The following is a 24955-nucleotide window of genomic DNA, read 5'->3' as shown; positions in this document are numbered from 1 at the left end:
GGCCTAGTTTTTGTTTTTATGTTTCACTTTTTCAGGGCAATGGGCTATGCACAGACAGCCTGGTCTCCAGTCAAGCTGAGGTCTTGAAGCCTGGTGGTACCTGATGGGTGGTAATTTCCACCTACATGGGAAGGTAGGCGTTCAATCAAGTCTCCTGGACCCCTGGCTCCTGTCAAAGTTACCACCCCCACAACCCCCACAAAGAGAGGCATGTGGCTTTCCATCACTTAGACAATGTCCCAAGCTTCTGGCATTCTGGCCAGACTCCTCCCCACAGTTACCTAGCAACAGCAAGATAACAATCCCACTATAAAAGGGTTTGTTTGCCCCCTCCTTGATCTCTAAGCTTTTACCTTTCTCTCTCTAAGCCTTCACAATTTTTACTCTCTAACTCTCTTTCTCTCTTTCCCTATCCCCTTCTCTACTCTTGGCCATGGCCAGTCTCTCTCTCTCTTTTTATCTTCTCTCTCTCCCCCTGCTTTTCTACAATAAAGCTCTAAAACCATAGACTGTCTCTGTTCATCAAGGCCTGGAATAAAGACTCTCACCTGCATGGGAACCACCGAACACCCTTCTTTCCCTCTGCCCTCTCTTCCCGTATCTCCAGGGCCAAGTGCCACCCTGGGGCCCCTATTCTGTTCTCAGCTCCTCCACCATATCCAGCATGGGATGCCCAAGACTGAGAACCTGGTACTGGGGGCTGCCCCTTGTCCACCCCCCGCCCCTGCTTTGTGGGATCAGTGGCTTCATACAGCCAGATGCCCACGGGGGTTGTGTGGAAAGTGTCCACCAGTCCTCCCAAATCCACCCACCCAGAGCACCAGAACTCTGGCTGGACGTGGGCTCTCTCCTTCCACCCACTACCTGTACACCCACGAACCCACACTTATGAGCCCAAGCTTATAAAGGCCCATCCCCCACCATACCAGGATCTCATTGCTTTGTTCAGGATCACTGCTTTGTCAGGATACTGTCAGGAAAACAGGTTTAGCCTCTCAGCAGGTAGTGGTGTCTTGGAGGAAAGCTGCACATGTATCAGGACAACAGACTTTACCCAGGTCAGAAGACTCCACCCTAGGTGGGCTAGCCAGCTGTGGCAAGCCAGGTCTGAGCCAGTCTGCTCAAAGCTGGAGAAAGGGCAAAAGTACCACAGTGAGATGAGGAGCTCTGGTGAGAAATGTTCCAACAGGTCTTATGGTCAAACTTTTAGTTATTAGGAGTGGAAGCCCCTGAGTTTTCCCTGTCTGCAAGCTCTAAAGTCCTCCCATTCCACTGGGGATCTTGGAATCAGTGTAGGCACAGGAAACTGACTTGGATGCAGACCCATTAACACAGGTGGCAATTTGGTAAATAGCTCTGGCAGGTAGAAAACAAGGACAGTATTAAAACAAAAATATTTAGATAAAGTCTAATGAGTCTAAAGTTGATTTTAGAGGTTTGATGAATAGTCATAGACTATATGATTACTCAACTTGCACTCATCAATAATATTAGTCACAAATGAATTATTTAGATGGTTTGCAGTCTTTCAATAGGCCCACTTGCTACTTCTACCCTGTGTGTATATAAACAGCAGTCCCTACAGATAAATTAGCCAAACTCTCACCCCTATTGCTCAATCTCCATATTGTTTTGTCCTGTTTTATATTTTGAGACAGGGTTTCTCAGCCCTAACTGTCCTGGACTCGATTGGTAGATGAGGCAGGAGGCTGGCCTTGAACTCACAGAGATCCTCATACTTCTGCCTCCTGAGTGCTGGGATCAAAGGTGTACAACACCATGCCTGGCTCAGGCTCCATGTTTGATCACAAATGATCCACAGGGTCAGTAGAACTCAGCTCAAAGTTCATCATTTTAATTTGCAGTATATTACTCTAAATTTCATGACTTTCTGCATCCACTGTATGTTGGATTTCTCAAGGACTGCTATGGTGCTGCCCCATCTTTGATATTATTGCCACCCTTTTCTCCCTTCTAATTGGCAAAAGGTTTTACCAAAATGTTATTATTTTCAACATCAATGAAATGACTAGAAAAAAAAAGAAAATAAGTGACTAGATTCTTATGGGAAATAAAATTTGGACAGAATGATTCCTTGGAGAGGAAAACCCCAAGATGTTAATGCCCAAGATGCTGCTGGGAAAGTATGAGAGGATTCATTCTGGTCTTCCCTCTGTCAGAACACAAAGTGAGATCTGCTGAGATTAAGCATTGTAAGTATAAGTAAGTTCATATATATGCATTCTAAAGTATGTACTGCAGCTTAGACTGATGTAATACTGGCAGAAAATTTCTCCCATTTCCCCCTATTTCTATCTCTCTCACTTTAGGTGTCCTATAGCCCAAGCTATTATGAAAATCTCAATGTAGCTCAGGTGAACTAACTCTTTGAACTCTTTTTATAAAAAAGAAATTATTAATTCAGTTACTTTTGTACTTTACATCCCTATCAGTTTCCCCTCCTTGTCCCCTCCCCTCCTCTCCCTTTCTCCTCAGAAAAGGGAAGGTCTCCAGAGGATATCAACCCACCTTGGCATTTCAAGTTGCAGTGACTACTAAGCACATCTTCTCCTACTGAAGCTAGACAAGGCAGCCAGTTAGGGGAAAGGCAGGTAACAGAGTCAGAGACAGCCCCTGCTCCTGCCATTAGAAGTCCCACAGGAAGATCAAGCTGAACAACTGTTATATATGTTCAGAGAGTTTAGTGATCCACCTCCTGAGAACTTGGCTTATGTAGAATGTTCCTTCACAGAGACTTTTAGGATCTTTTGTCCCCTCTGATGAAAGGACATTGTGATCACAGCAATGGGTGAGGGAGAATAACTCGAGGCCATCTTTCACTACAGTTTGTGAAAATTATATCATAGATAAAATAGGTAAACTGTACAAGTCACTATCTGGAAGTCTTTTATTTTCCTAATTTGTTTATAGATTTGGGGTGGGGGCACATGCACCCTTGGTGTGTGTGGAGTTTTCAGATCTCAGTATCTTGTGTGAACAGGCATATGATATGTTGTAAATATATGGCAGGGTGGTGTGTGTGTGTGTGTGTGTGTGTGTGTGTGTGTGTGTGTGTGTTTGTCTGTGTGTGTTTCATTTAAGACAATCTGGTCATAGCATTGGGCACATGTGTACATGTAAGAATGAGAGAGGAGATAAGTAGAATGGAGAGAGAACAAAGAATTAGAGTATTCATCTCTTATCCAAATTATCTGTTAAAGTCAGGGTTCAACAGAAAAGCAGGCTGTATTCCAGTATTGGTAAAAACTTAGGTTATACTTAGTGTTATAAACACATGATTCTCTGTAGGAGTGTTCTTAATGGATGACAGATGATTTTATTTTCAGAAAAGATGAAAATAATTTGTGAACTATATTGAGATATACTTTTTATATCATTTCTAGTACATAATCCCAAATCATTGGCCATTCTGCCTGTTAGTATGATTCATGATACTTGAAATGCCCCACCATTTAGTTACATCTATACATGGGTTCATGACAGACATCTCCTTGCTGTCTGTGTTGACTCACTGATAATTTAATGAAATTTCCAAACTGCTTCTGATACTAATTAATCTGAATACATCTTGCAGGACAGCAAAATGTCAAAGCCACTGTCCCTCTATTGCTAAAATCATTTACTTAGTCCAGGACATAGATCACTTGTGCTATGCTGTGTTGCTTATCTATGTTCTGATTTAACATCATGGTCAAGGGAATTTTTTGGATAAAGTGTAGATGCAAACTGTGATAAAAAATAAATATGATCTCATGAGGTTTGTTAGCAAACACTGAATAGGTAATATTAAACTGATACTGAGACCAGTAAATGTACACAGGGCAGGTAAAAATAACAGGTATTGTTTTGGATTCTGGGGTTAGAGTATTGAAAAAACTTAGAAAGCATTTTTGTTTCTTCTTAGAACTTGGATTTAAGTTGAAGTTATGCAATAAGACTCAATATACCAAATTAAGATACAGTCTATTGATAACATCCAAGCAAGAAAGGGCAACAAGTGTGTGTGTGTGTGTGTGTGTGTGTGTGTGTGTGTGTGTGTGTGTGTTTGTGTACGTGTGTACATGTGTAAGTGTGTACGTGTGTACGTGTGTACGTGTGTGTACATATGTGTTTACATGAGATAGAAAAACACAGAGAGTTTAGGACAAATACAGGGGAATTATCCATGTAGGTATATCAGGTGTAAGAATATTTGACCCAGTGTAGAACTGGTGCCAACTTGGAGTTCAGTGTGGTTGAGACAGAAAGTTGAACAGCAGGGAGACATGCACAAGTAAAGAGAGGGAAGGTGGTGAAGGGTCTTCTATGTCACTACAGTTCGTTACACCTTCAAACAGGGGAGGCACTTGAGAGCTCAGAGCATTATACACAGGTAACAGTAATACCAGATGAGTTTTAAGAGCAATGTTACTTGGACATGAATGGAAATAATATCATTGTAAGACTCCATATGTATTTTATATTTATTAATAAATGCATTAGGAACATTGTTTGTTCTACCAGTCACCTGTGATAGGATTGGGTAACTAAAGAGATTAACCAGTTTAATTCCACCCAACTTTGAATGGTGTAGAAATTTCAAAAATATGAAAAAAAAATAATGTAGTTTAAAAAAACTCCAATGATCTGGTGCTGTGGCAAAGGAGACAAATGTGAATTCATACTTAGGAGAGTTGACTGTAGGATTGGTGAAGTTTCTACTTTTTGACCTTCTATGGTTTATAGTTTCTCTAGGATGCCCCTGTGACATACATTAGAAAAGATTTGCACATTTTCTTATTATTAATCTAATCAGACTAATTTGATACTTGAATTCAGTCATGTTCCTAAGATAAAGGAAGAAATAAGATAATTACTGAAACTTCACAGTTCTGGCAGGTGCCTGTATATAACCAAAAGACACAAAAACATTATTCTCTCATAATCTTGGTATTGCACCAGCTCTTCTCTGTATGACCAACTTCTGAACATCTTTATTACAGAGAAAACTGGACTATTACCAGTTTCAAATATTGTCTTGATGGACCAAATAGCTAAATATAATTCCTAGCTAACTTCAATGAATGGTATTCTGTAGAGTATTTATGAATTACACAATGTCAGGAGTGAGAATTAGAAAAACCATGGATGTCCCAGGTGAACACACTTTTAATCTGGGCCACACCCTCTGCTCGAGACCTGCATAAGGACATTAGAAGATCATCTCTCTTCTTTGCCTGCTTGGCTTTTGGAAATGAGCAACTGCTAGAGCCTTGGACTTCCATTCATAGTTGCTGCTGACCATTGTTTGGGAGTTGGGCTGCAAACTGTAAGTCATCAACAAATTCCCTTACTATATAGAGATGCATGTATACTATACTACACTTGCATTCTGTGACTCTAGAGAACCCTGACTAATACAATGGGTGCCCAGCCAGAAAGAAAGAATGACTTGCTGGAGTGGAAAAAGTGGGCAGAGGCACACCTAGGAGTTCCCAGTAACCAGGAACAGTACAGTATATGTAATTAATAGGAAAGAAGAGACACTAGAGGTATTTGAACAATAGAGTCGAGACAAAACTGAACTGTTTGCAGTGAATTATAGTAATTAGAATATAATAAGTGTAGCCATTTATACTGTTGAGGCAATTAGGATTGATTGAGTTGATGAGAAAATGTCCAGAAAAGGTCAGGGAAAAAAAGGTGAGAATGAAGCTGAAATGAGGAAGATTTTGTGGAGAACAATGTTGTAAAACTGTTTACATATGTGAGAATGAAAGATATGGATACAAGATGTGTTCAAGTCACACCAGCAGGGAAATGCCTGGAAGAAAGGTATTTATTTCCTAAAATACTAAAATGGACCATAGAATGGGACAACGCAGTGCCTACTTCTTATTTGCTGGTTATTTTGTAATACCAAGCCACTAGACATTCCTTGAAGAGGAAAATTAGTTTCTGCTTTGCTCTATCATGATATGTCTCATTTTCTTGTGAAGGATGCAAATGCTAACTTAAAATTTTACTAAATATGATATATATGTACATAATATAACATATATACACACAGACACACACACGTGTGTGTGTGTGTGTGTGTGTGTGTGTGTGTGTGTGTGTATACTCAATATCATAAATGTGGTAATCCTGGAAGGTGCAAAGTAGATCTGCCAATCAAAGAGCCATGACTTCCTAGAAGAGAAATTGAGAAGGCAAGGATAAGCCCTATGGTTTGAAATCATGTATTATTTCTCACAGTTATCACATCTCAATGATGTACTGAGATTGAGGGAATTGAGTCTGACTGTGGTAGACCCATTGGTTGTCTTTTGTATTAAGTAAACACACAAATATTAGACACTAGTGATTTAACAAGAGTTACCAGAAGTCACAGACACATAATTTCCACATAATCCTATGTTTTGCTCTATGCTGTCTCAGAGTCCATCAAAAGGGGGTTCTTCTGTCTTATACTTGATCTTGGATCCAAAATAAATCTTTTTTCATTTCGTAGCTTGTAATATTATGCTACCAACAGATACTGAATGAGACACAAAATTATTACTGAGAAATGTGAGTATGGGCAGTGAGGCACAATGAAGTTTATAGGCATCTCCAGATCAAACTAATAAGAGCCTTAGAAGCCACACAAGGTTGTATACAGTTTCAAAAATTATGTTTATCCATATAATTTATTTTAAACAAACAAGTAACATGATATTTTTTTTGAAGGAACTACTTTGACTGCACTGTGAACCAACGCATTCATTGAGGCAAGAGTGGTCACAGTAAGTCACTCAGAAAAACAGTAGCACTCTATCTAGTCTTCTGGAGATGTGAGCATAGTGGTGATTCTATGGATGGACAAAAACATTTATTGAAATTCCACTGTCAGCAAAGCACTAAAATGAGTACTAAGATACAGCCTCTGTCTTCAAAGGAATCATAGTAAAAAAGATTCAGAGGAAACTGGCTACTCTACCACTGTGAAACAATGGTTAAATAGTACAGCTTTAACCATGAGAATTCCTAGAAGACATTCAACAAATTGTCTTTATGTCTCCCTTGAGAGTCATTTTTAATAAACTCCAAATCTTGTCCCTCCCTTTGCTATTCTAGTTTCCATTGTTGAATTGGTGCTTTTAGGGAAAACCATTGCCGAGAGACCAGGTATGGGTTGATGCTCAGTCTATCCTGCAGAGAGTGAATTGTCTTCACACCAACTTCTTGAAATACAATACCTATGATGAACTGCAGTCAGGCTCCTGGCTTCATCCTGTTGGGACTGTCCAGTAACCCAGAGAAATGGCAACCCCTCTTTGGCATCTTCCTTGTTCTCTACTTGCTGGGCCTTTTAGGGAACCTGCTACTTCTGTTAGCTATTGGTGCTGATGTCCACCTCCACACCCCCATGTATTTCTTCCTCAGTCAGCTCTCATTTGTGGATCTTTGCTTCATCACCACCACAGCCCCTAAAATGCTGGAGGCTCTGTGGACTGGAGATGGATCAATCTCATTCTCTGGATGCCTGACTCAGTTGTACTTCTTTGCTGTTTTTGCTGACATGGATAACCTGCTTCTAGCAGTCATGGCTATTGACCGCTATGCTGCTATCTGCCACCCACTGCTCTACCCACTTCTAATGACTCCTTGTAGATGTAGAGTTCTGGTCAGTGGGTCATGGGGAGTAGCTCATTGTGTGTCTCTGACTCATATTTTGTTGCTTTCTCAGTTATATTTTCATACCAATCAAGAAATTCCTCATTTTTTCTGTGACTTTGGGCCTCTCTTATTGCTTTCCTGCTCTGATGCTCACCTCAATGAGAGTCTGATGATGGCTTTGGCTGGAGTTTTGGGAATCAGTGCACTGCTCTGCATTGTAAGTTCTTATGGTTGTATTTTTTATGCTGTGGCTAAGGTTCCATCAGCACAGGGGAAACGGAAAGCCCTAGCCACATGTAGTTCCCACCTCTCTGTAGTCCTCCTTTTCTACAGCACAGTCTTTGCTACCTACCTGAAGCCCCCATCTAGTTCTCATTCCTCTCAGGAGGTGGTAGCTGCTGTTATGTATACTCTAGTAACGCCCACTCTGAACCCCTTCATTTATAGTCTGAGAAACAAGGATGTTAAGAGTTCATTGAGAAGGATCTTGAACATGGTGAAATCTCAGGACTAAGGAAGGATCATACCCTGCATCACTATCACACATGCAAAGTGAGTCAGTTAATACCATGGCTCATGGGAGAATTATGATTCTCCCATGATTGCGATGGATAATCTTCAGTGTTAACTGGACTCCATTTGGAATCACCTTCAACGTACACCTTTGGGCATGTCTGGGAAGGTATCTCTGGAGAGATTTCACTGAGGAGGAAAGATGCACTTTGAATATAGGTGGAACCATCTGTTCCAATCATCCTAATCTGATAAATGGAAAAAGAAAAAACCTAGCTTACTATCATTATTCATCCCTTTTTGCTTGTTGACCACACATGCAATGTGACCTGTGACCCCCATCTCCCTTCTGTGTTTTTCTCATCTTGATATATTGTGTTCTTCAAACATGAATAAAATGAAACTTTCATTTCTACATTGCTTGTCGGGTGTTTTGCCACAGCAACAAGAGAAGTACCAAATAAAATGATCTACTGGAAATAATACTATTTTAGGTTGGATATTCTTTGATTTTTCTTCTTACACTCCTATTCCTGATGCATGAATATCTGTTGCAATCTGTTACAGTAAACTTCCAACTCCAATAAGCCCATGCAAAAGCACACAACTCAGTTTTTATATTTATAAGCTGTAGATTGGGCATATCTATCACTCCACTAATCTGTTGCCCAGTTATTAGATCCCTTGCTACTTGAGGCTTCTCCAGGCCATATGGTTCTGCTCCATTCTTTTTCTTTCTTCCTTTGTCCTTAGTCCTGCTGTTGATGAGCTCAGAATGAATAAGCTATGTGTCTTAGTTAGGGTTTTACTGCTGTGAAGAGACACCATGACCAAGGCAACTCTTTGTTTGTTTGTTTTTGTTTTGTTTTTCGAGACAGGGTTTCTCTGTGTAGCCCTGGCTGTCCTGGAACTCACTCTGTAAACCAGGCTAGTCTCGAACTCAGAAATTCGCCTACCTCTGCCTCCTGGGTGCTGGGATTAAAGGCGTGCAACACCATGCCAGGCTCTCTTCCTTTGTCCTTATCCTCCATCGTCCCCTACCCTTCCTCGACTCACCAAGACGTCCAGCCCCACCTTTTACTTCTACTGCCCAATCACAGGCTGTACCCTTTCTTTATTTGACCAGTTAGAAAGAGCAGTTTCACATGAAATCATCTGAATAAGTGATCCATCCATTCCTCCTTGGGACAACCCCTCTTGAGGGAGCAAAATTAACATCAGAATACAAACAGCACCAGGGCAACTCACAACATTTCCCCCTTTTTTGTCCAATTAAAAGGTAATAGAGTTTGGGTATACAATAAGCAAGTAGCACATTTCCTCACAAATTTCCTTGATTTGTTGCCAAGTGATACAAAATTCTTTCTTTAAACCTTTGCTGTTAACATGGTGGGGTTTTTTTTAATGGAATTCTGAAGCCTGTTACACTTCCTATCAATAGCTGGTCAATTTCATTATTACCTTGTGCCAAAGGACCTGGCAGACCTATATGGGATCTTATGTATTTTATATATACTGAATGACTCCTATTTCTGATCATTTGTCGTAGCTGAGTAAATCGTGAAATTAATTCAGAATCATCCTGAATGAGTTCAGCAGTCTCTATGTCTAAAACAATACTTCGTGCATATTGAGAGTCAGCTACTATATTGAGAGACTATTGGAAATATGACAACACTATGAGTATTGCATATAATTAAGATTTTTGAACCAACTGACAGGGACTCTCAGCTACCTTACTTACATCATCTAACTTTTATTCTGCCTTTTGATTTATTAGCATTTATTTTTCCATGTAAAATATAGGGGCTCCAGAAATTATACTTATTTTTATTATACAAGGAAGAATCCAATTAGTTCTTTGTATGAACTGAAGTCACTTGCTTCTAGAGTATCTGTTATTAATCTCTCCCAAGAAAATACTACATGCTCTTTGCCAATGTTCATCTTATGTCCATAATGAAGCAGTGTCTGCATTAGTAAAATGCACCACAATTTCAGCTGGATCCATTCCAGCTAATTGCCAAAGTCTCATTTTTTCCTTTTAGTATCAATTGAGAGATCTTCTCTATGTAGGTTTTTAATTTCCTACTCTGTCTATGAGCTAAAAATATCCATTCTAAGATAAATCTTCACTCTGTATGGGAATTCCACTAGGGAAATGGATAGAAGGTAAGATAACTAAGATGCCAGGCCATCTTTGAATCAATAGGATCCAGAAATGTATCCTGCAATTTCCTTTCTACCAGTTATTCTTTCTCAGCCTCAACTGATAATTTCATTGGGCTATTTAAATCTTTATCACCTTGCAAGGTTTGAAATAAATTGCTTAGCTCATGGGTAGCCAAGCCAATAGCAGGCCACAGCCAGTTAATATCTTCCAGTAACTTGTGAAAATCATTAGGAGTCCTTAATTGGCTTCTTCTGGTTTGTACCTTTTGTGGCCTAACCTTTTTCAAACTTATTCTATATCCTAAATAATTAATGAAACCCTCTCTTTGTATTTTTTCAATGGTGATTTGCAATCTCCAGCAAGGCAAGGTTTTGTTTTGTTTTGTTTTGTTTTGTTTTGTTTTGTTTTGTTTTGTTTTGTTGTTTTTTACTTCACCCAACATTATTTCCAAACTATTTATATCTAATCAGCCAATAGGATATCATCCATAGAATCGTAAATAATGGATTAGGGAAATTGTTACAAATCATTTCCAATGGCTGTTATACAAAATATTGACACAAGGTAGGGCTATTTAACATTCTCTGTGACAGGACTTTCCAATGATATCTTTTTATTGGACAAGTTCTATTGAAGGTACTGAGAATGCAAACCTTTCCTTATCATGTACCTGTAGAGGAACTGTGAAAAAAAGGTGATCGTTTAGATCAATCACTATGGTTGGCTATTCCTTAGGCAACAAGGAAGGCAATGGAATTCCAGGCTGCAAGGAACCCATTGGCTGAATAGTCTTATAAATTGCTCTGAGATGTGTCAACATCCTCCATTTGCCAGACTTTTCTAATGATAAATACTGGAGAATTCCAAGGGCTGATATACTCCTCGATATGCTGAGCCTCCAGCTGCTCCTGGACTAGTTGTTATAGCACCTATAGTTTTTCTTTTGTCATGAAACATTGATCAATCCAAATAGGTTGGTCAACCTAGTGGTAAGGCTGTTGGTGTCTTATCAGCAGTGGCCACTTGAGGTAAAGGTAAATTGTCAGCCCCTGCCATGTCTTATTTAAGGACATCCTGGACAGTCTGTAACTGTCTTTGATAATTTTCCTTAACTAATTTGATTTTTTTAATTAGGAGTCTTACCAGTTTTGTGGCAAGCCTCTAAAACTGAGGGGATATTAATTTGTGTTTTCCACTGCTGTAACAGATCTATTCCCCATAAATTAATGGCTATATCAGCCACATATGGCCTTAATTTTCCTATCTGACCTTCAGGTCCTATATGTTTAAGCCATCTGGTGCTTTGTTTTATTTGAGATAAAGTCCCAACTCCTTGAAATTTGATGTCTACTTCTTGAAGTAGACAACTTGCAGGCCAAGGTTTTGGAGAGATAATGGTGACATCTGCTCCAGTGTTGACCATTCCTTCAATCTCAATATTGTTTACTAGTATTCTTAGCTTGGGGCTTTGATCCTCTCTAGAAATTTGCCAAAATATTCTTTTTTAGCTCCCTTTTAGGTTTTTTGAGTTGTCTATAGAATTTGCCTCAGTCTTCTTATCTAGTTTCACACATCTGTTTTTAGAGCAATGGTGTTTAATTGTCCCAAGGAAGAGAACTCTTTCTGCTTAGCATTGAGGCCTGCAAAAGGTCCCCCTGGGAAGGTGTTGCCTGCTTTGTCTACTGTTGGTCTACATTCCCTAGCCAAATGTCAGCCTTTGCCACATCTTTTACATATTCCATAAGGCATAGACTCCCTTTTGGGATTAATTTTATTTTCCCTGCAATTTATTCTGAGATGACCCTGCTCACCACAATTAAAACATTTGAAATTTTGGGTCGTCTCAAGGCCTTTATTGATATTAACCTTGCCCTCAATGATCTGATTACTTCCTTGCACTCAGCATTCAAATTTTTGAAGGCTAAAGACTTGATTGTTGCCTTTCTTACTGATGGATCTAATATACTTCTTTCTACAGCAGAAGTCAACCTTTGCAAAAAGTCAGGGATCATTTCCTTTGGACATTGCATGGCTTGAGGAAATAGTTCAAGTCTTTTCCCTGGTTCTGTGAGATTTTTCCAGGCATTTAAGGCTACCAAGTGACACAATGCCAGGGTTCTTCATCATAAACAGCCTGTACCTCTATCTTAGCAATGTGACCTTCACCCAGCAGCTGGTCTTTAGAAATATCTCTACCCCAGCTCTGTTTTGTCATGCCTTCTCCTTCATCTCTTCTCTTCACCATGAAAACCACTCTAAATGTAACACAGGTTCTAATATTGCTTTTGCCATCTCCTTCCAGTGTTGGGAGATTAGCAGTCACTACACTCACGTGATAACTCTTAGAATTCCTACCAGTGGCTTAGTAACAACAGTCCCTTGATTTCCTTATAGGTTTTACTGCATCTCCTATTCTGAAGATCTAGTAAATTTTAATAGTCCTGTCTTTTTCTAATATCTTTCCTCCAGCTGAACTTGGAAGCCACTGAAAAATCATATTAAAGGGAACTTATAGTTCACAGAAGTTATATCACAGATAAGACATTAGGAAGCTGGTGAATCTGACAATAACCCAGGTCAATAGGAGCAAGATGAGAAAGAATATAATTTTATTCTATCTTTTAATGGAAGGTATATTACAGGATTCCTTTTAAAATAATTTGTTGTTGTTGTTTGTTGTTGTTGTTTGTTGTTGTTGTTTGTGTATATGTATGATACTTGTAAAGTTACTTATGACATATCATTTTGTGGGAAAGCAAATTCCAAGTTCGTCCATCAAGTTTGCATGCTCAAACCAAATACACACAATAGGAATGAACTCTTCAAATATCATACTACAATAATATAGATTAACATTGTTCTAGATTTGTGTTTGTATTGGTATCTTGTTTCTATAATTTTGTTTTCATTAGATATTAGCACCAGTGCTGCATACAGCAACAGACTACAGAATGGCAGTTCAGTACACATCTTTACAGTGTGATGATCATCTCAGTGCACTATGTTGTATGCAGTGAACAACTCACAGTAATTCACATTTTCTTTTAAACTAACATGAGAAAATTATTTAACTACTATCTTTCCCCCCTGAGCATAGTTCAGCAGACCTAAAGTGTAATGCTGAGAAGGAACATAGTTATTCCATCTCCAGCCCACTGTGGGAGACTTTTCCATCAAGACACTGACAGTCAAATAGAAAATCTTCACTGCCCTCCTTCTTAGGTCACATTTCAGTTGGTTTGCAGTAGAGAAGCCTTCTTAGTGCCTGCTGCACCTCCTGGTTCCTCAAGGTGTAGATGACAGGGTTGAAGATGGGAGTGACCACTGTGTAGAGCAGGGCAATGACCTTGGAGAGGAGCTGAGAATGAACAGCAGAGGGCACAATGTACAATACCATGAGTGTTCCATAGAATGTGGACACCACAGCCAGGTGAGAGGAGCATGTGGAGAAGGCCTTGGTTCTTCTGGTCCCAGAAGGAACTCTCAGCACAGTCACTACAATCTGAGCATAGGAGATCAGAACCAGCCCAAAGGGGACAGTCAGGAAGACCACAGAGAGAACAAATGTAGTAACCTGGGCCACTTGGGTATCTGAGCAAGCCAGGACCATCAAAGGTGAGAAATCACAGTAAAAGTGATCAACTAAGTTGGGACCACAGAATCTCAGCTGGGCCATCAGAGCAACAACTAGTCCATCTACCATGAAGCCAGACAGCCAGACTGTGAGCACCAACCCCAGGCACCATTGAGGCCCCATGAGGTGTGGGTAACGTAGAGGGTGACAAATTGCGAGATATCGATCATATGCCATCACAGCCAGCAGAAAACACTCATCTGTAGCCAGAGAGCCAAAGACAAAGAACTGGAGCAAGCAGCCAGCCACAGATATGGTGGCCTCCTGTAAGAAGCCTTCCAACATTTTGGGCACCACTGTGGAGGTATAGACAATCTCTATGAAGGACAGATTCACCAGAAAGAAATACATGGGTGTGTGAAGCCTCTGGGAGCTCACCACCACCACTGCAATGAGCATGTTCCCTGTGATGATGGAGGCATAGAGGATGGTGAACACAGAAAAAAGCAGGAGGTGCAGCCCAGGGACTTCATGGAAACCAAGAAGTACAAACTCAGTGACAGTTTGATTTCCTGTGGAGACGATTCCCATGGGATATTCAGTTTTCTGCTTGACTTGACAGGTGTGTCTCTGTTTTCTGTTGCAATTCTAAGACTGACCGGGCTAAAACAAAAAGATGACAGAGTATTAAAAGTGAGGATAGATTAAACTAGCCTTTATCTTTCTCTTCTTTTAACTATCACCACTTCATCTCCACTTTCTCCATTCTCTTTAAGGTAGCATACTCCTAATGGCCTAGGGGAGCTTACCCATATTCAAATTTTCAATAAAAAGCAAAATTTTTGTAGTGACTGTCATCACGTGTGTCCCTTGACAAAAAATGTTTATGTTCTATGACCATAGCCAAAATTACTACAAAAGAATTAAAAATTTATGGTGGAATTATGCAGGAATTCCATGGACACTGTTAGTTGTTTTTACCTGAACAGCCTCTCCATCATGTCCTTACCTAGCTGGACATGGCCCTGGTGGGGACAAAGTGACATGGTTCCTGCCCCTGCGACAGAGCCCCAGAGTGGGCATCCAGGAGTGTTGATGGCTGCTGTGGGCAAAAGGCTTGTTTGTGTAATAATTTACATATATTTTGGACCCACTAGCAGTGGGTCCTTCTGAGGACCCTCTCCTCTTTCCCTCTGAGGAAAGTCCTCCTTGTTAATATTAATGACTCCATGATAATTACAAACAGCAGGAGTCAAGGATGTGGCTATGTCTCAGAAAAAATATAAATGGAAAAGAACTCTAAAATCATGAATTTGAAAATATATAATTTCTCAACTATGCAGAAATATAAGAATGCAATATGAATTATGAGGGGCTTTATGAATCTGAAGGAACAGAGGTAGCTACACTATGGACAAGCTTGTCAGAAAGATAGAAAGACAGGCAGATACAAATGAAGGCAGAGTCCTGAGTTCAAGGTCAGCCTGGGACAAAGCAGGCCAGGTGTGGCAGAAATGGTAATTGCAAGGCAGAGTCCCACCCAAATAGTTTAAGATCTGTGCTTAACAAAGGCAGACATATCTCAGAATTATTTTGCAATGTTAAGAAAAAATAAATTCATGCTTTCTGTCTCCTAAGAACCAAAGGGCTGGGCTCACAGAATACTGATTCATAAGATAATCAAAAGGAAAACTTGGAGTAAGCGACTGGATTGCTACGTAAAATAAAAGACTGGATCTGTGTTCTGCAGGAGATGAACTGTCCAGAGAAGTTTCTAGGATAAAAAAAGAGCTGTTTAGAGGACACGGACACACACACACACACAGGTGCACACACGAATGCAAGCAGAACATGAATAGAGAAATCTCTTAGAAGAGTAAGCAACCAGAATATAGACAGAGAAATCTCCAGAGAGAAAACAAAACAGAGAGAAGCAGACTGGAAAAGCTGTATTAAGCAGAGTTTGAATCCACAATTGGACTTCCAGTTGCAATTTTTGACACTCCCAGACACCTTTTCTCTCAGAACCCTTCTCCCAGCCAAGGCTGATCCTTCGCAAGTCTCACCAATTCCTTTGATTTCAAATTATTTCTTCCTCAATATTCCATTCCTATATGTACACAATGGTCCACTGGGTAGCCTTCTTGTCTCTAGGTTTTAGAATCTTTTATCAAAAGAAAGAAAAAGAAAAAGGAAAAAAAAAACCTTCTAAAACTACCATTTCTTTAGCTTACTAGTTGATGTGGGATAAGTAACAGAGAGAAAGGAAAGCTCCTGCAAGAGGTGTGAGAACAGAAAGAAAAGAAACCCAGACTCAGTTTGTGGGGTAGAGGGAATCAGTGTTAGGGAAGCCTCCTTTAGAGAGTAGCTTTTAACTTAAGTTTTAAAGGTTGGATAACAGTGGGCCAGCCAGAAAACAGTGAACTGGGCAGTGTGACCCTGATGCAGAGGTTTGGTGGTGCACAGTGCTTCTGAACAGCTGGAGTGATCCTTGTACAGCAGGTCGGACTTCACATGCTGACCAGGCGATGAATGGTTTTTACAGCAGAGAGACTATATAGGCTCACTGAGAGCAGAAGATTGAGAAGAAAGCAAGCACAAGCCATGCACACATTCTCATAAAATTTAAACTGTTTCTACCCCATAGTAGTAATGAAACTATATGTCATGTATGACATGAAATTTAAGTTGTCTAACACAAACATCTTACAAAAGCTGCCTAAGAAGGTGAAACTCAGGGCCAAGTGTCTCACGAGAAAATATGCAGATTCATGCGTTGGCCTCAGGCTGACTCTGTATATTGCATCGAATTATACTTTCCACTCCTATTTGACACTAGTGCTATATCCTCAGAGATGTAATAACTGATGATGATGATGATGGTGATGATGATAAATAAGATAGCTTACATTACATGTCTCCCCTTAGATCTCCTTGACTAGCCTTGTTTCTTTAGCAATGTAAAACTAAGTGTATAGTTAAACCTTGAGGATTCCCGGTGAAATAAAAAGAGACTCTTGGGGGTTAGAGAGATGGCTCAGCACTCATTGCTCTTCCAAAAGGTCCTGAATTCAATTCCCAGCACCCACATGGCAGCCCACACCTGTCTGATATTGTCCTCTGGTGTGCAGATATACATGCATACAAAGTACCCAAATACATAAATAAATAAACCTTTTTTTTAGAAGACCATTGCCTTAAGGTGCAATATGTTATAGGTACACACATCAGCAGATAATCGCAACGCACTGATGAATTAAACCTCAGTGAAATAGTTTGGGGATTAGTGGTACTGAGTAGCCTGATAAAGTTGTGGAAAATGGAAAGGGAGAAGAGGGTATGCCACATAGGAAAAAAAAAAAAACATGGCTAGATTCTGAGGCAAGAAATGTCACAGCCTGTAAGGGTAAAAAGGGGGCTTCACATGGAAGGTCACCTCTGAAGGAGAGGGAAGTGCAGTGGTTCTCAACCTGTGAGTCGTGACCCCTCAGGGTGGGCAACCATTTTTCACATCAGATGTTTACATTAATATCCATAACACTAACAAAATCACGGTTATGAAGTAGCAATCAAATAATTTTATAGTGGGCAGTGGAATCACCACAACATGAACTGTATTATAGGGGCATCAGGAAACTTGAGAATCACTGACCAAGAATCAGGCGAGTCAGAGAGCATGCCCCCCTCTGTTGGTAATACGTTGTATCTACAACTTTATCCTGTTGGGCTCAAAGCCTGGCTGAGGACTTGTAGACAGCAGAGTGGCATATTCAGAATGAAACTGAACAACATTAGGAAAGCCTAGACCCAAGATAACAATAATAGAGAGGCAGGTGGGCAGGCAGACAGACAGACAGACAGATGCAGACAGACAGATGCAGACAAAGGGTGACAGAGTCAGAGAGGTAGAGACAGAGAGACAGAGACAAAGAGACAGAGTCACTGAGAAAAAGAGAGAGGCAGAGAAGGAGACAGACAGAGAGACAGAGAAGGAAACAGACAGACAGACAGACAGACAGACAGACAGACAGACAGACAGAGAACTCAATCAGATGGTATGATAAGACATAGTCACAGCTTTTGTAATAAATCTTCTTTCAGAAACAAGTTCAAGTTTATTCAGCAGAGTTCTGCCCTGGAACTTGCTATGTGGACTAGTCTGGCCTCTGCCTCCCAAGTGCTGGAATTAAAGGTGTGTACTAGCACACCCCACAGGACATAAAATTCCAGTCTACTATAGTGAAGCACAAAGTCTTACAGCACATGCCAAATGTGTAAAATAACCTCTCCTCTAATACAAATCTGTGTGGCTTCAGCAGACTGGGGTTCTGTGCTTTACAGGGTCTGCTGCTATCTCCAGCTCTTTCCCCAGTATCCTCATTGCCCACTGCTCTGTCTGTAGTTCTGGGTGGTATGGTATGAATTGTGCACTCACTCGTTCCATGACTTCTTGATATTTTATCTGCTCTAAATCAAATCTGCAGTCTGTACTCTTTCTACATCATCCCTGAGTCAGACATGAAGTATACTACTCAGTTCAGAAAAGCTCCCATGGTCCTAGACTTCAGCATGTTTAAGGTTCCCTACACTAAGTCTGTTTTCATGTTTTAAAAAAGAAAGAATCTTAGGGTTTTCAGAACATGACATAATCAGTCCTACTGCCCAAAGAGTGAGGGGTTGGGAAAAAGAGGAAAAGGAGAAGTAGTGAGATTTGAAAACTGCAGAGAAATGATGAAGAAGCAAGGTGAATGAGAAGTATGTTATTAGCATAAGCTTAAGCAGATATTGAAGAATTTGCAAAAACTCCCAGGATGGGTGGATGGCTGGCTTTAAAGATAGAAAAAACATGCAGGATAATTTATGAATCAAGGTGACCTTAATCATATTAACTGGTCAGAAAATGGGAATATTGAAAAATTGTCTAATGAGCAAGGACTCCCAGACAATCCTAACTTAGAGCTGCATCTCTCATCCAACCAACCGTAACTCTGAGACAGCAGAGAGTCTGCAGCAAAGATCATCATCACTCTGGCAAAGGAGTCTGTGTGACATTTAAGAGCACATATTTACAGGAATCTATGCTGAATTGTAATTTTCCTCTAAAACTTAAGAAAATTTTACTCCCTTATATACTTATAATAACTGCTAAAGGTGTTATTTTTATAAATACCAAACAATAAATAAATTTCAAAGGTTTTAAATGAATATTATATAACTTAAAGGATATTCAAGTTTTCCCATACGGTGAGATTGAAGGACAAGAGCCAAGGCAAGAACAGTTGCTGTGTGTCCAGAGGAGCACACTATCCCCCCTTCTCTACAATGACCAGGAATGCAGGGGAAAGATTGGAGTGATCTTTTAAGGAGTCCATGGAAGAAACAGCAACAACAGGACCTTGAAGGAATCAAAGGGATTTCCTAAAAATGCTTGCTACAAAATGGCTTTTGTGCTCTCTAGGTTAATGGAAATGCGTTACTAATTAGAGGAAAATGTCTGTCAAAAATAACCTTTCAGCTTTTTTTTTAAGGGTCTATGAACTAAGCTGTGAAACTTTATACAGAAATAGGAGATCACCTGGGAAGCCTTAAAAAGCAGCCTGCTCTCCACAGACAAAACTGGAGAAAAGAAGATGCGCTAAGGTTCGCTTAAAGACTTCAAAATGGATGAATTTCCCAATTTCAGTTCCTTCCTGCTCGACCTGGAATAATTCATAGTCGTGGTTAGAAACATTTTCCTTATCACCCTCCGTCTCTGAGCCTCCATGGCCTCTTCTAACTCCCAAGCCATCCTGCCCTCTCACTGTGAACTTTTTATCATAAGGGAAGGCTGGCAAAAGAGGCCCCTGAGGACAAATTATAGATTTACTGCAGAGCAGCCTTAAGTGAACAAAATGAAGCACCCCACTAAGGTATTATTATCATTTTTAAAAGAACTCCTGCATGTTGGCTTGACCAAAACTGGAGCAGAAATTAAAATAGCTACAAGAAACTTTCCTTTTTGTTCCATTAGGGAAAAAATGTTCTGCACTCCCCGAAGACATCTGACTACCAACTCCCGGTCTTTTCCCAATAATTCTCCAACAAATTTGCTTATAACTCATGCACCCATACCATTTTGGGTTCATGTCAGCTATATTTTATACAATGTAATAAATGGAACAGGGACAAAAGTGTAATGATCTCTAAATCAACCATCACACCTCTATTCTGTCACAGTCTCCTCAATCCAATGTGAAAACCTGATGTGAATCTTTGCGTGTTTTCTATGAATATAGAGGAGATAGAGATAAGGAAAGATAGAGGTAGAGAGAAGTGGTAGTAATAGATGGCCCACAAAACCAACTAAGAATCATCCAAACATCATCTTATCTTGGACGTTATTCATATCTCCCTTCTCCTGCCTGGAGCCTGGAAGACAGTGGTTTTCTCACAGAGAACATATCAGAAATGGAAAAGTGCCCTGAAGCAATGATTATGAACTATGTAGCCCTCTAATAGCTCAAAGCAGAATAATGTTCTCATTTTAAGAAGTTAGAATGATTGGAAGTAAGGAATAGGGAGAACAGAAGAGAGGGAAGGAGATGCAAAAGTCAGCAGTACATATTCCAAAAGTGATCTAGGCTAGTAAACTATGGATGTGGTCCTCCATAATCAATCTGAATAGAATTCCTAGGAAACTAGCACTCTAGTGGTTGGCAAGAAATGGCCTTGAACATTCCTACTTTTAGAGTACTCTCTATTTTGAAAAAGACAGAGATCGCTGAGAAGTGGGTTAAAGGAGAATGAAAAGCTACTCTGAGTGTGTGCATGTTCCAAGAGGAGGAACAAAGATGTGAAGCAGAAATTTCTGGTTTCTTTGGAAACTCAGTTATGATGTTTTGCTGGGGCAGAGAGGTAAAGGGATTATTTGATAAACCAGACACATAAAAGAATGTTAAATAGACACCTGAAGGAATATTTTGTTGACACAGATACACATGAGAGGATGTTTTGCTGAAGCAGACATGTGAGAGGATGCATGATGTTTAGAAAGAATATAAATATGACCCACAGACAGAAAGGGGAGGCTGTGGCATTGATTCGCCTTGTTCCACCTTTCTAGTCTTGTTCGTTGTGAGTTCATAGAGAGTATCTCACCAAAGAACTTCTCATGATATTCCAACAGCTTCTTTCCACTTCCATAGACTCAGGCCAAGTTGGCTGAGCTTCATGGTTTCTTTTGGATCAGACTGCCATTGCTGATTCATGAGTGGTGATTGCCAAGTGGACTGGACTGCAGCTGCTGATTCATGTTGGTGTTATGCTAGAGGGCTGGACCGCTGATTGGAATCACCCCAAAGAACTATTTCTAAACAGGTCCACAACTCTCATTTCCTATTAACCTTTCTTTTCCACTACCTGTGGTGGATGGTGGGCTAGAAGGGAGAGTGAAGCATTTAAGAACCATTATTAAAGTAGGTTTTGGAAAATTTAAGCCTACACAAATGAGTTCATGTATATATGACTTCATGAGCTCATATATCTGAGGATATCTGAGACCTTCAGAGTGAATAGAGAAAGTCAACCACATAGTAGTTACTGAATTTGTTGTTCTGTAATTTTATAATTTGCCACAACTCCAGCTATTTTCTTCTCCCTCTTTCTACTGACTGCTTTCTTGCTTTTCCTGAGCAATATCTTTGTCATGCTCCTTGTGACCCTGGATGAAAGCCTTTTGTGTGCTTTTTCTTCTTCAGAATCTCCTTGGTTAAGCTCCTGTACAACGCTGTGTCCATCCAGCTTTCTAAATTCCCATAAGACCCAGCTCAGCTCCCAGCTGCAACACCCAGCACTATTTTTTCTCCTCTGGCTGCCATTGAGTTCTTCAACCTCACTACCATGTCTTTTTTAAAAATATTTATTTTTATTATTTTATGCATGTATATGGACCTGAGTGTGTGCATGTGTACTGCAAACATGCAAATGTTCACAGAAACAAAAAAAGGGGTGGGGGTGCCTCGGGCAGACCCAGTCAGGATCCCTCAACCTGGAGGAAAATCAGGGTTCTGATACTCAGGTGGGCAAGGAATCGGTGAATGACAAAAGACACAAACACAAGAGAGTGCTGAATCTGAGTGCAATCTTTCAAAGCAAGCATCAGACTTATATAGTCATTACAGAAGAAAACAAAGAAGTTAGGTAATACAGCCAAGATACAATAAGGTCATCCAATGCATAATGCCTCTTTAAACAAAACAGAGAAATGCATACATAAAAACTGACAGGAACCAGGCAGTGTTTACAACTGAGATAAAAATCAGCCCTATCTAAAGTCAGCTATTCTTAGGGGCCAGGTTTGAGGGCTTCACACTCTAGCCACAATTCCAGTCTATTGTATAACCCACCACCAGGGGTCCCTTAGTAAACACCCAATTATGCTATTCCTTTGGGCTTTGTGAAAAACATGCACCAGAGGGGTTCCGTTCTTACTAACCTTTTCATGAATAATACAATACTCTAGTTCCTCCTTAAACCACAACCCACCTTCTTCCTAGACCATTGTAAATTCCTACATATGGGAGTGACTCAGCTGTTATTCTAAGTATTGGCTCTAGTTCCTTCTATTATATAATGTAGTCTGCCATACATAACTGCAATGAGAATTCTAAGTTTATTTTGTTGAACTTGACCCGAAATTTCTAACTCTATCCAGTAAATTGCAATGCCTGGGGCATTTTGTCTGAATAAGTAACATTCTTATGAAATTCAAAGCCCAGGGTCAGCTCAACGATTAACTAGAATATTGGGACACCGGTGGAGGCCAGGAATCCAACTTGGCTATTTGTCAAATCATTCCTTGGGGGCACCTATAATAAAACAATACTGAAAGAAAGCACACAAAACCCTCCATCGACTATCACAAGGAAAAATCTGGGCCATATCTGTGTTATCAGATTCCAAGGACCTCCAGGAGACCAGTTTCTGTGAAACTGTTTGCCACAGGACTGCAGCCAATCTTTGGACTTGTCACACAGACTCCACTGGAGTAGGTGTGGTGGGGTGGGGATCAGATTCTCTGGAACTAGAGTTACAGATAATTGTGAGCTACCATTTGGTGTTATAAATTGATCCTGAGTCTTCTGTATTAACAGCCAATGCTTTTAACCACTGAGCCATCTCTCCAGTCCCAATCATATGACTTTTGACTGCTGTGGGGCCATTTATTACCTACTCTGCCACCCATTATTGCTCAGTCCCCTGGCATGTGCCACTCTGGATATGATATGGTGGTCTGTGCATTTCCTATGCCCCATGTTCCCCTCCTTCCTCCTTATACAAATCTCATCTGCACATTAAGCTAAATCAACCACTTCTTCTGTGATGTTAACCAGATCTTTCACTTTCTTATACACATACATGCCGCTAAGGTGGTAGGCTATGTTTTGAGCAGCATTATTATGCTAGAATTCTGGGCTTCACTGTGGATTCCTACTTGCAAATCCTGGCCACAATCCTACCAATGGCCAGGTACTGAGCACAGAAGATCACGTCTACCTTTAACTACAGCTGCCTTACCTCCTCCTTTACTGTCCCTCCTATTTATATTTCCTTCTTTAAGTATTCCTTCTATTGGCCTCATACTAATTACTAGTGTGCTTAGCTCATATATTTGAATGCTTAGTCCCTAATTGGTAGAACAGTTTTGGTAGCATTAGGAGGCATAGCCCTTTTGAAGGAGGTGTACCAATGAAGGGTGGGCTTTGAGGTTTCAAAAGCCCACACCAGACCTCTCTATATCTGTCATCTGTCTATCTATCTATCTATCTATCTATCTATCTATCTATCTCAATCTCAATCTATGTCTCCTGCTTATGAATCAGGTGTAAGCTCTCAGCTACTTCTCCATCACTATGCCTGCCTATCTGCCTGCTGCAATAGTCATGAGTTCACCCTTTGAAAGTGTTAGCAAACCTCCAATTAAGTGTTGTCTTCTATAAGTAGCTCTGGTACCGGGGAGTGGAGTATTGCTTTGATAGTCCTGACCATGTTGTTTGATGGAATATAGAAGACTTTGGAACTTCGGACTAGAAAAGTGCTTGAACCCTATAAATGGTACTTAATGAATTATCCTAATAGGAGCAAAAATACTCAATAAAATTCTTGCAAACCAAACCCAACTACACATCAAAAACATCATTCATCACAATCAAGCAGACTTCATGCCAGGGATGCAGGGGTGGTTCAATATATGAAAATCCATCATGAATCCACTATATAAACAAACTCAAAGGAAAAAAATCACATGATCATCTCATTAGATGCTGAAAAATTCTTCCACAAAAATCTAATACCCCTTCATGTTAAAAGTATAAGAGAGATCAGGGATTCAAGGCACATGCCTAAGCATAATAAAATCTATATACAGTAAACCAGTAGCCAACATCAAATTAAATGGAGGAAAACTTGAAGCAATCCCACTAAAGTTATGGACAAGACAAGGCTTCCCACTATCTCCCTATCTAGTCAATATAGTTCTTGAAGTTCTAGCCAGAGAAATAAGACAATTAAAGGAGATCAAGAAGATACAAATTGGAAAAATGTCAAGGTATCACTATTCAAAGATGATAATATGATAGTATACATAAGTGACCACCAAAATTCCACCAAGGAACTCCTACAGCTGATAAACAACTTCAATAAATTGGCTTGATATAAAATTAACTCATAGAAATTAGTGACCCTATTTTATTCAAATGATAAATGGACTGAAATAGAACTTAGGGAAACAACACCCTTCACAATAATCACAAATAATGTAATATCGTGCAGTAACTCTACCTAAGCAAGTGAAAGATCATTATGACAAGAAATTCAAATCCATGAAGAAAGAAATTAAAGAAGATCTCAGAAGATGGAAAGATCTCTTATGTTCATGGACCCTTAGGATTAACATTTAACAGATGGGACCTCATAAAACTGAAAAGTTTTTGTAAGACAAAGGACACTGTTACTAGGACAAAAGGGCAGCCTACAGATTAGGATAGGCTCTTCTG

General features: G+C 40.0%; 2 protein-coding genes across 2 annotated transcripts; one reads left to right on the top strand and one right to left on the bottom strand.

Moving 5' to 3' along the window:
• Positions 1 to 7243: 7243 nt before the first annotated feature.
• On the top strand, positions 7244 to 8176 carry LOC110284238 (olfactory receptor 1361-like). Its single transcript, XM_021149956.1, has one exon. The coding sequence runs from the start codon at positions 7244 to 7246 to the stop codon at positions 8174 to 8176; it is 933 nt and encodes a 310-aa protein (XP_021005615.1).
• A 5328-nt stretch (positions 8177 to 13504) lies between these two features.
• On the bottom strand, positions 13505 to 14543 carry LOC110312136 (olfactory receptor 11A1). Its single transcript, XM_021185681.1, has one exon. The coding sequence runs from the start codon at positions 14511 to 14513 to the stop codon at positions 13572 to 13574; it is 942 nt and encodes a 313-aa protein (XP_021041340.1). The 5' UTR covers positions 14514 to 14543; the 3' UTR covers positions 13505 to 13571.
• Positions 14544 to 24955: the final 10412 nt, after the last annotated feature.

The sequence above is a fragment of the Mus caroli genome, chromosome 17 (genome assembly GCF_900094665.2).
Source record: "Mus caroli chromosome 17, CAROLI_EIJ_v1.1, whole genome shotgun sequence".
Lineage (NCBI taxonomy): Eukaryota > Metazoa > Chordata > Mammalia > Rodentia > Muridae > Mus > Mus caroli.
The sequence above is the reverse complement of the archived record's forward strand: the minus strand, read 5'-3'. Positions and strand labels throughout refer to the sequence as shown.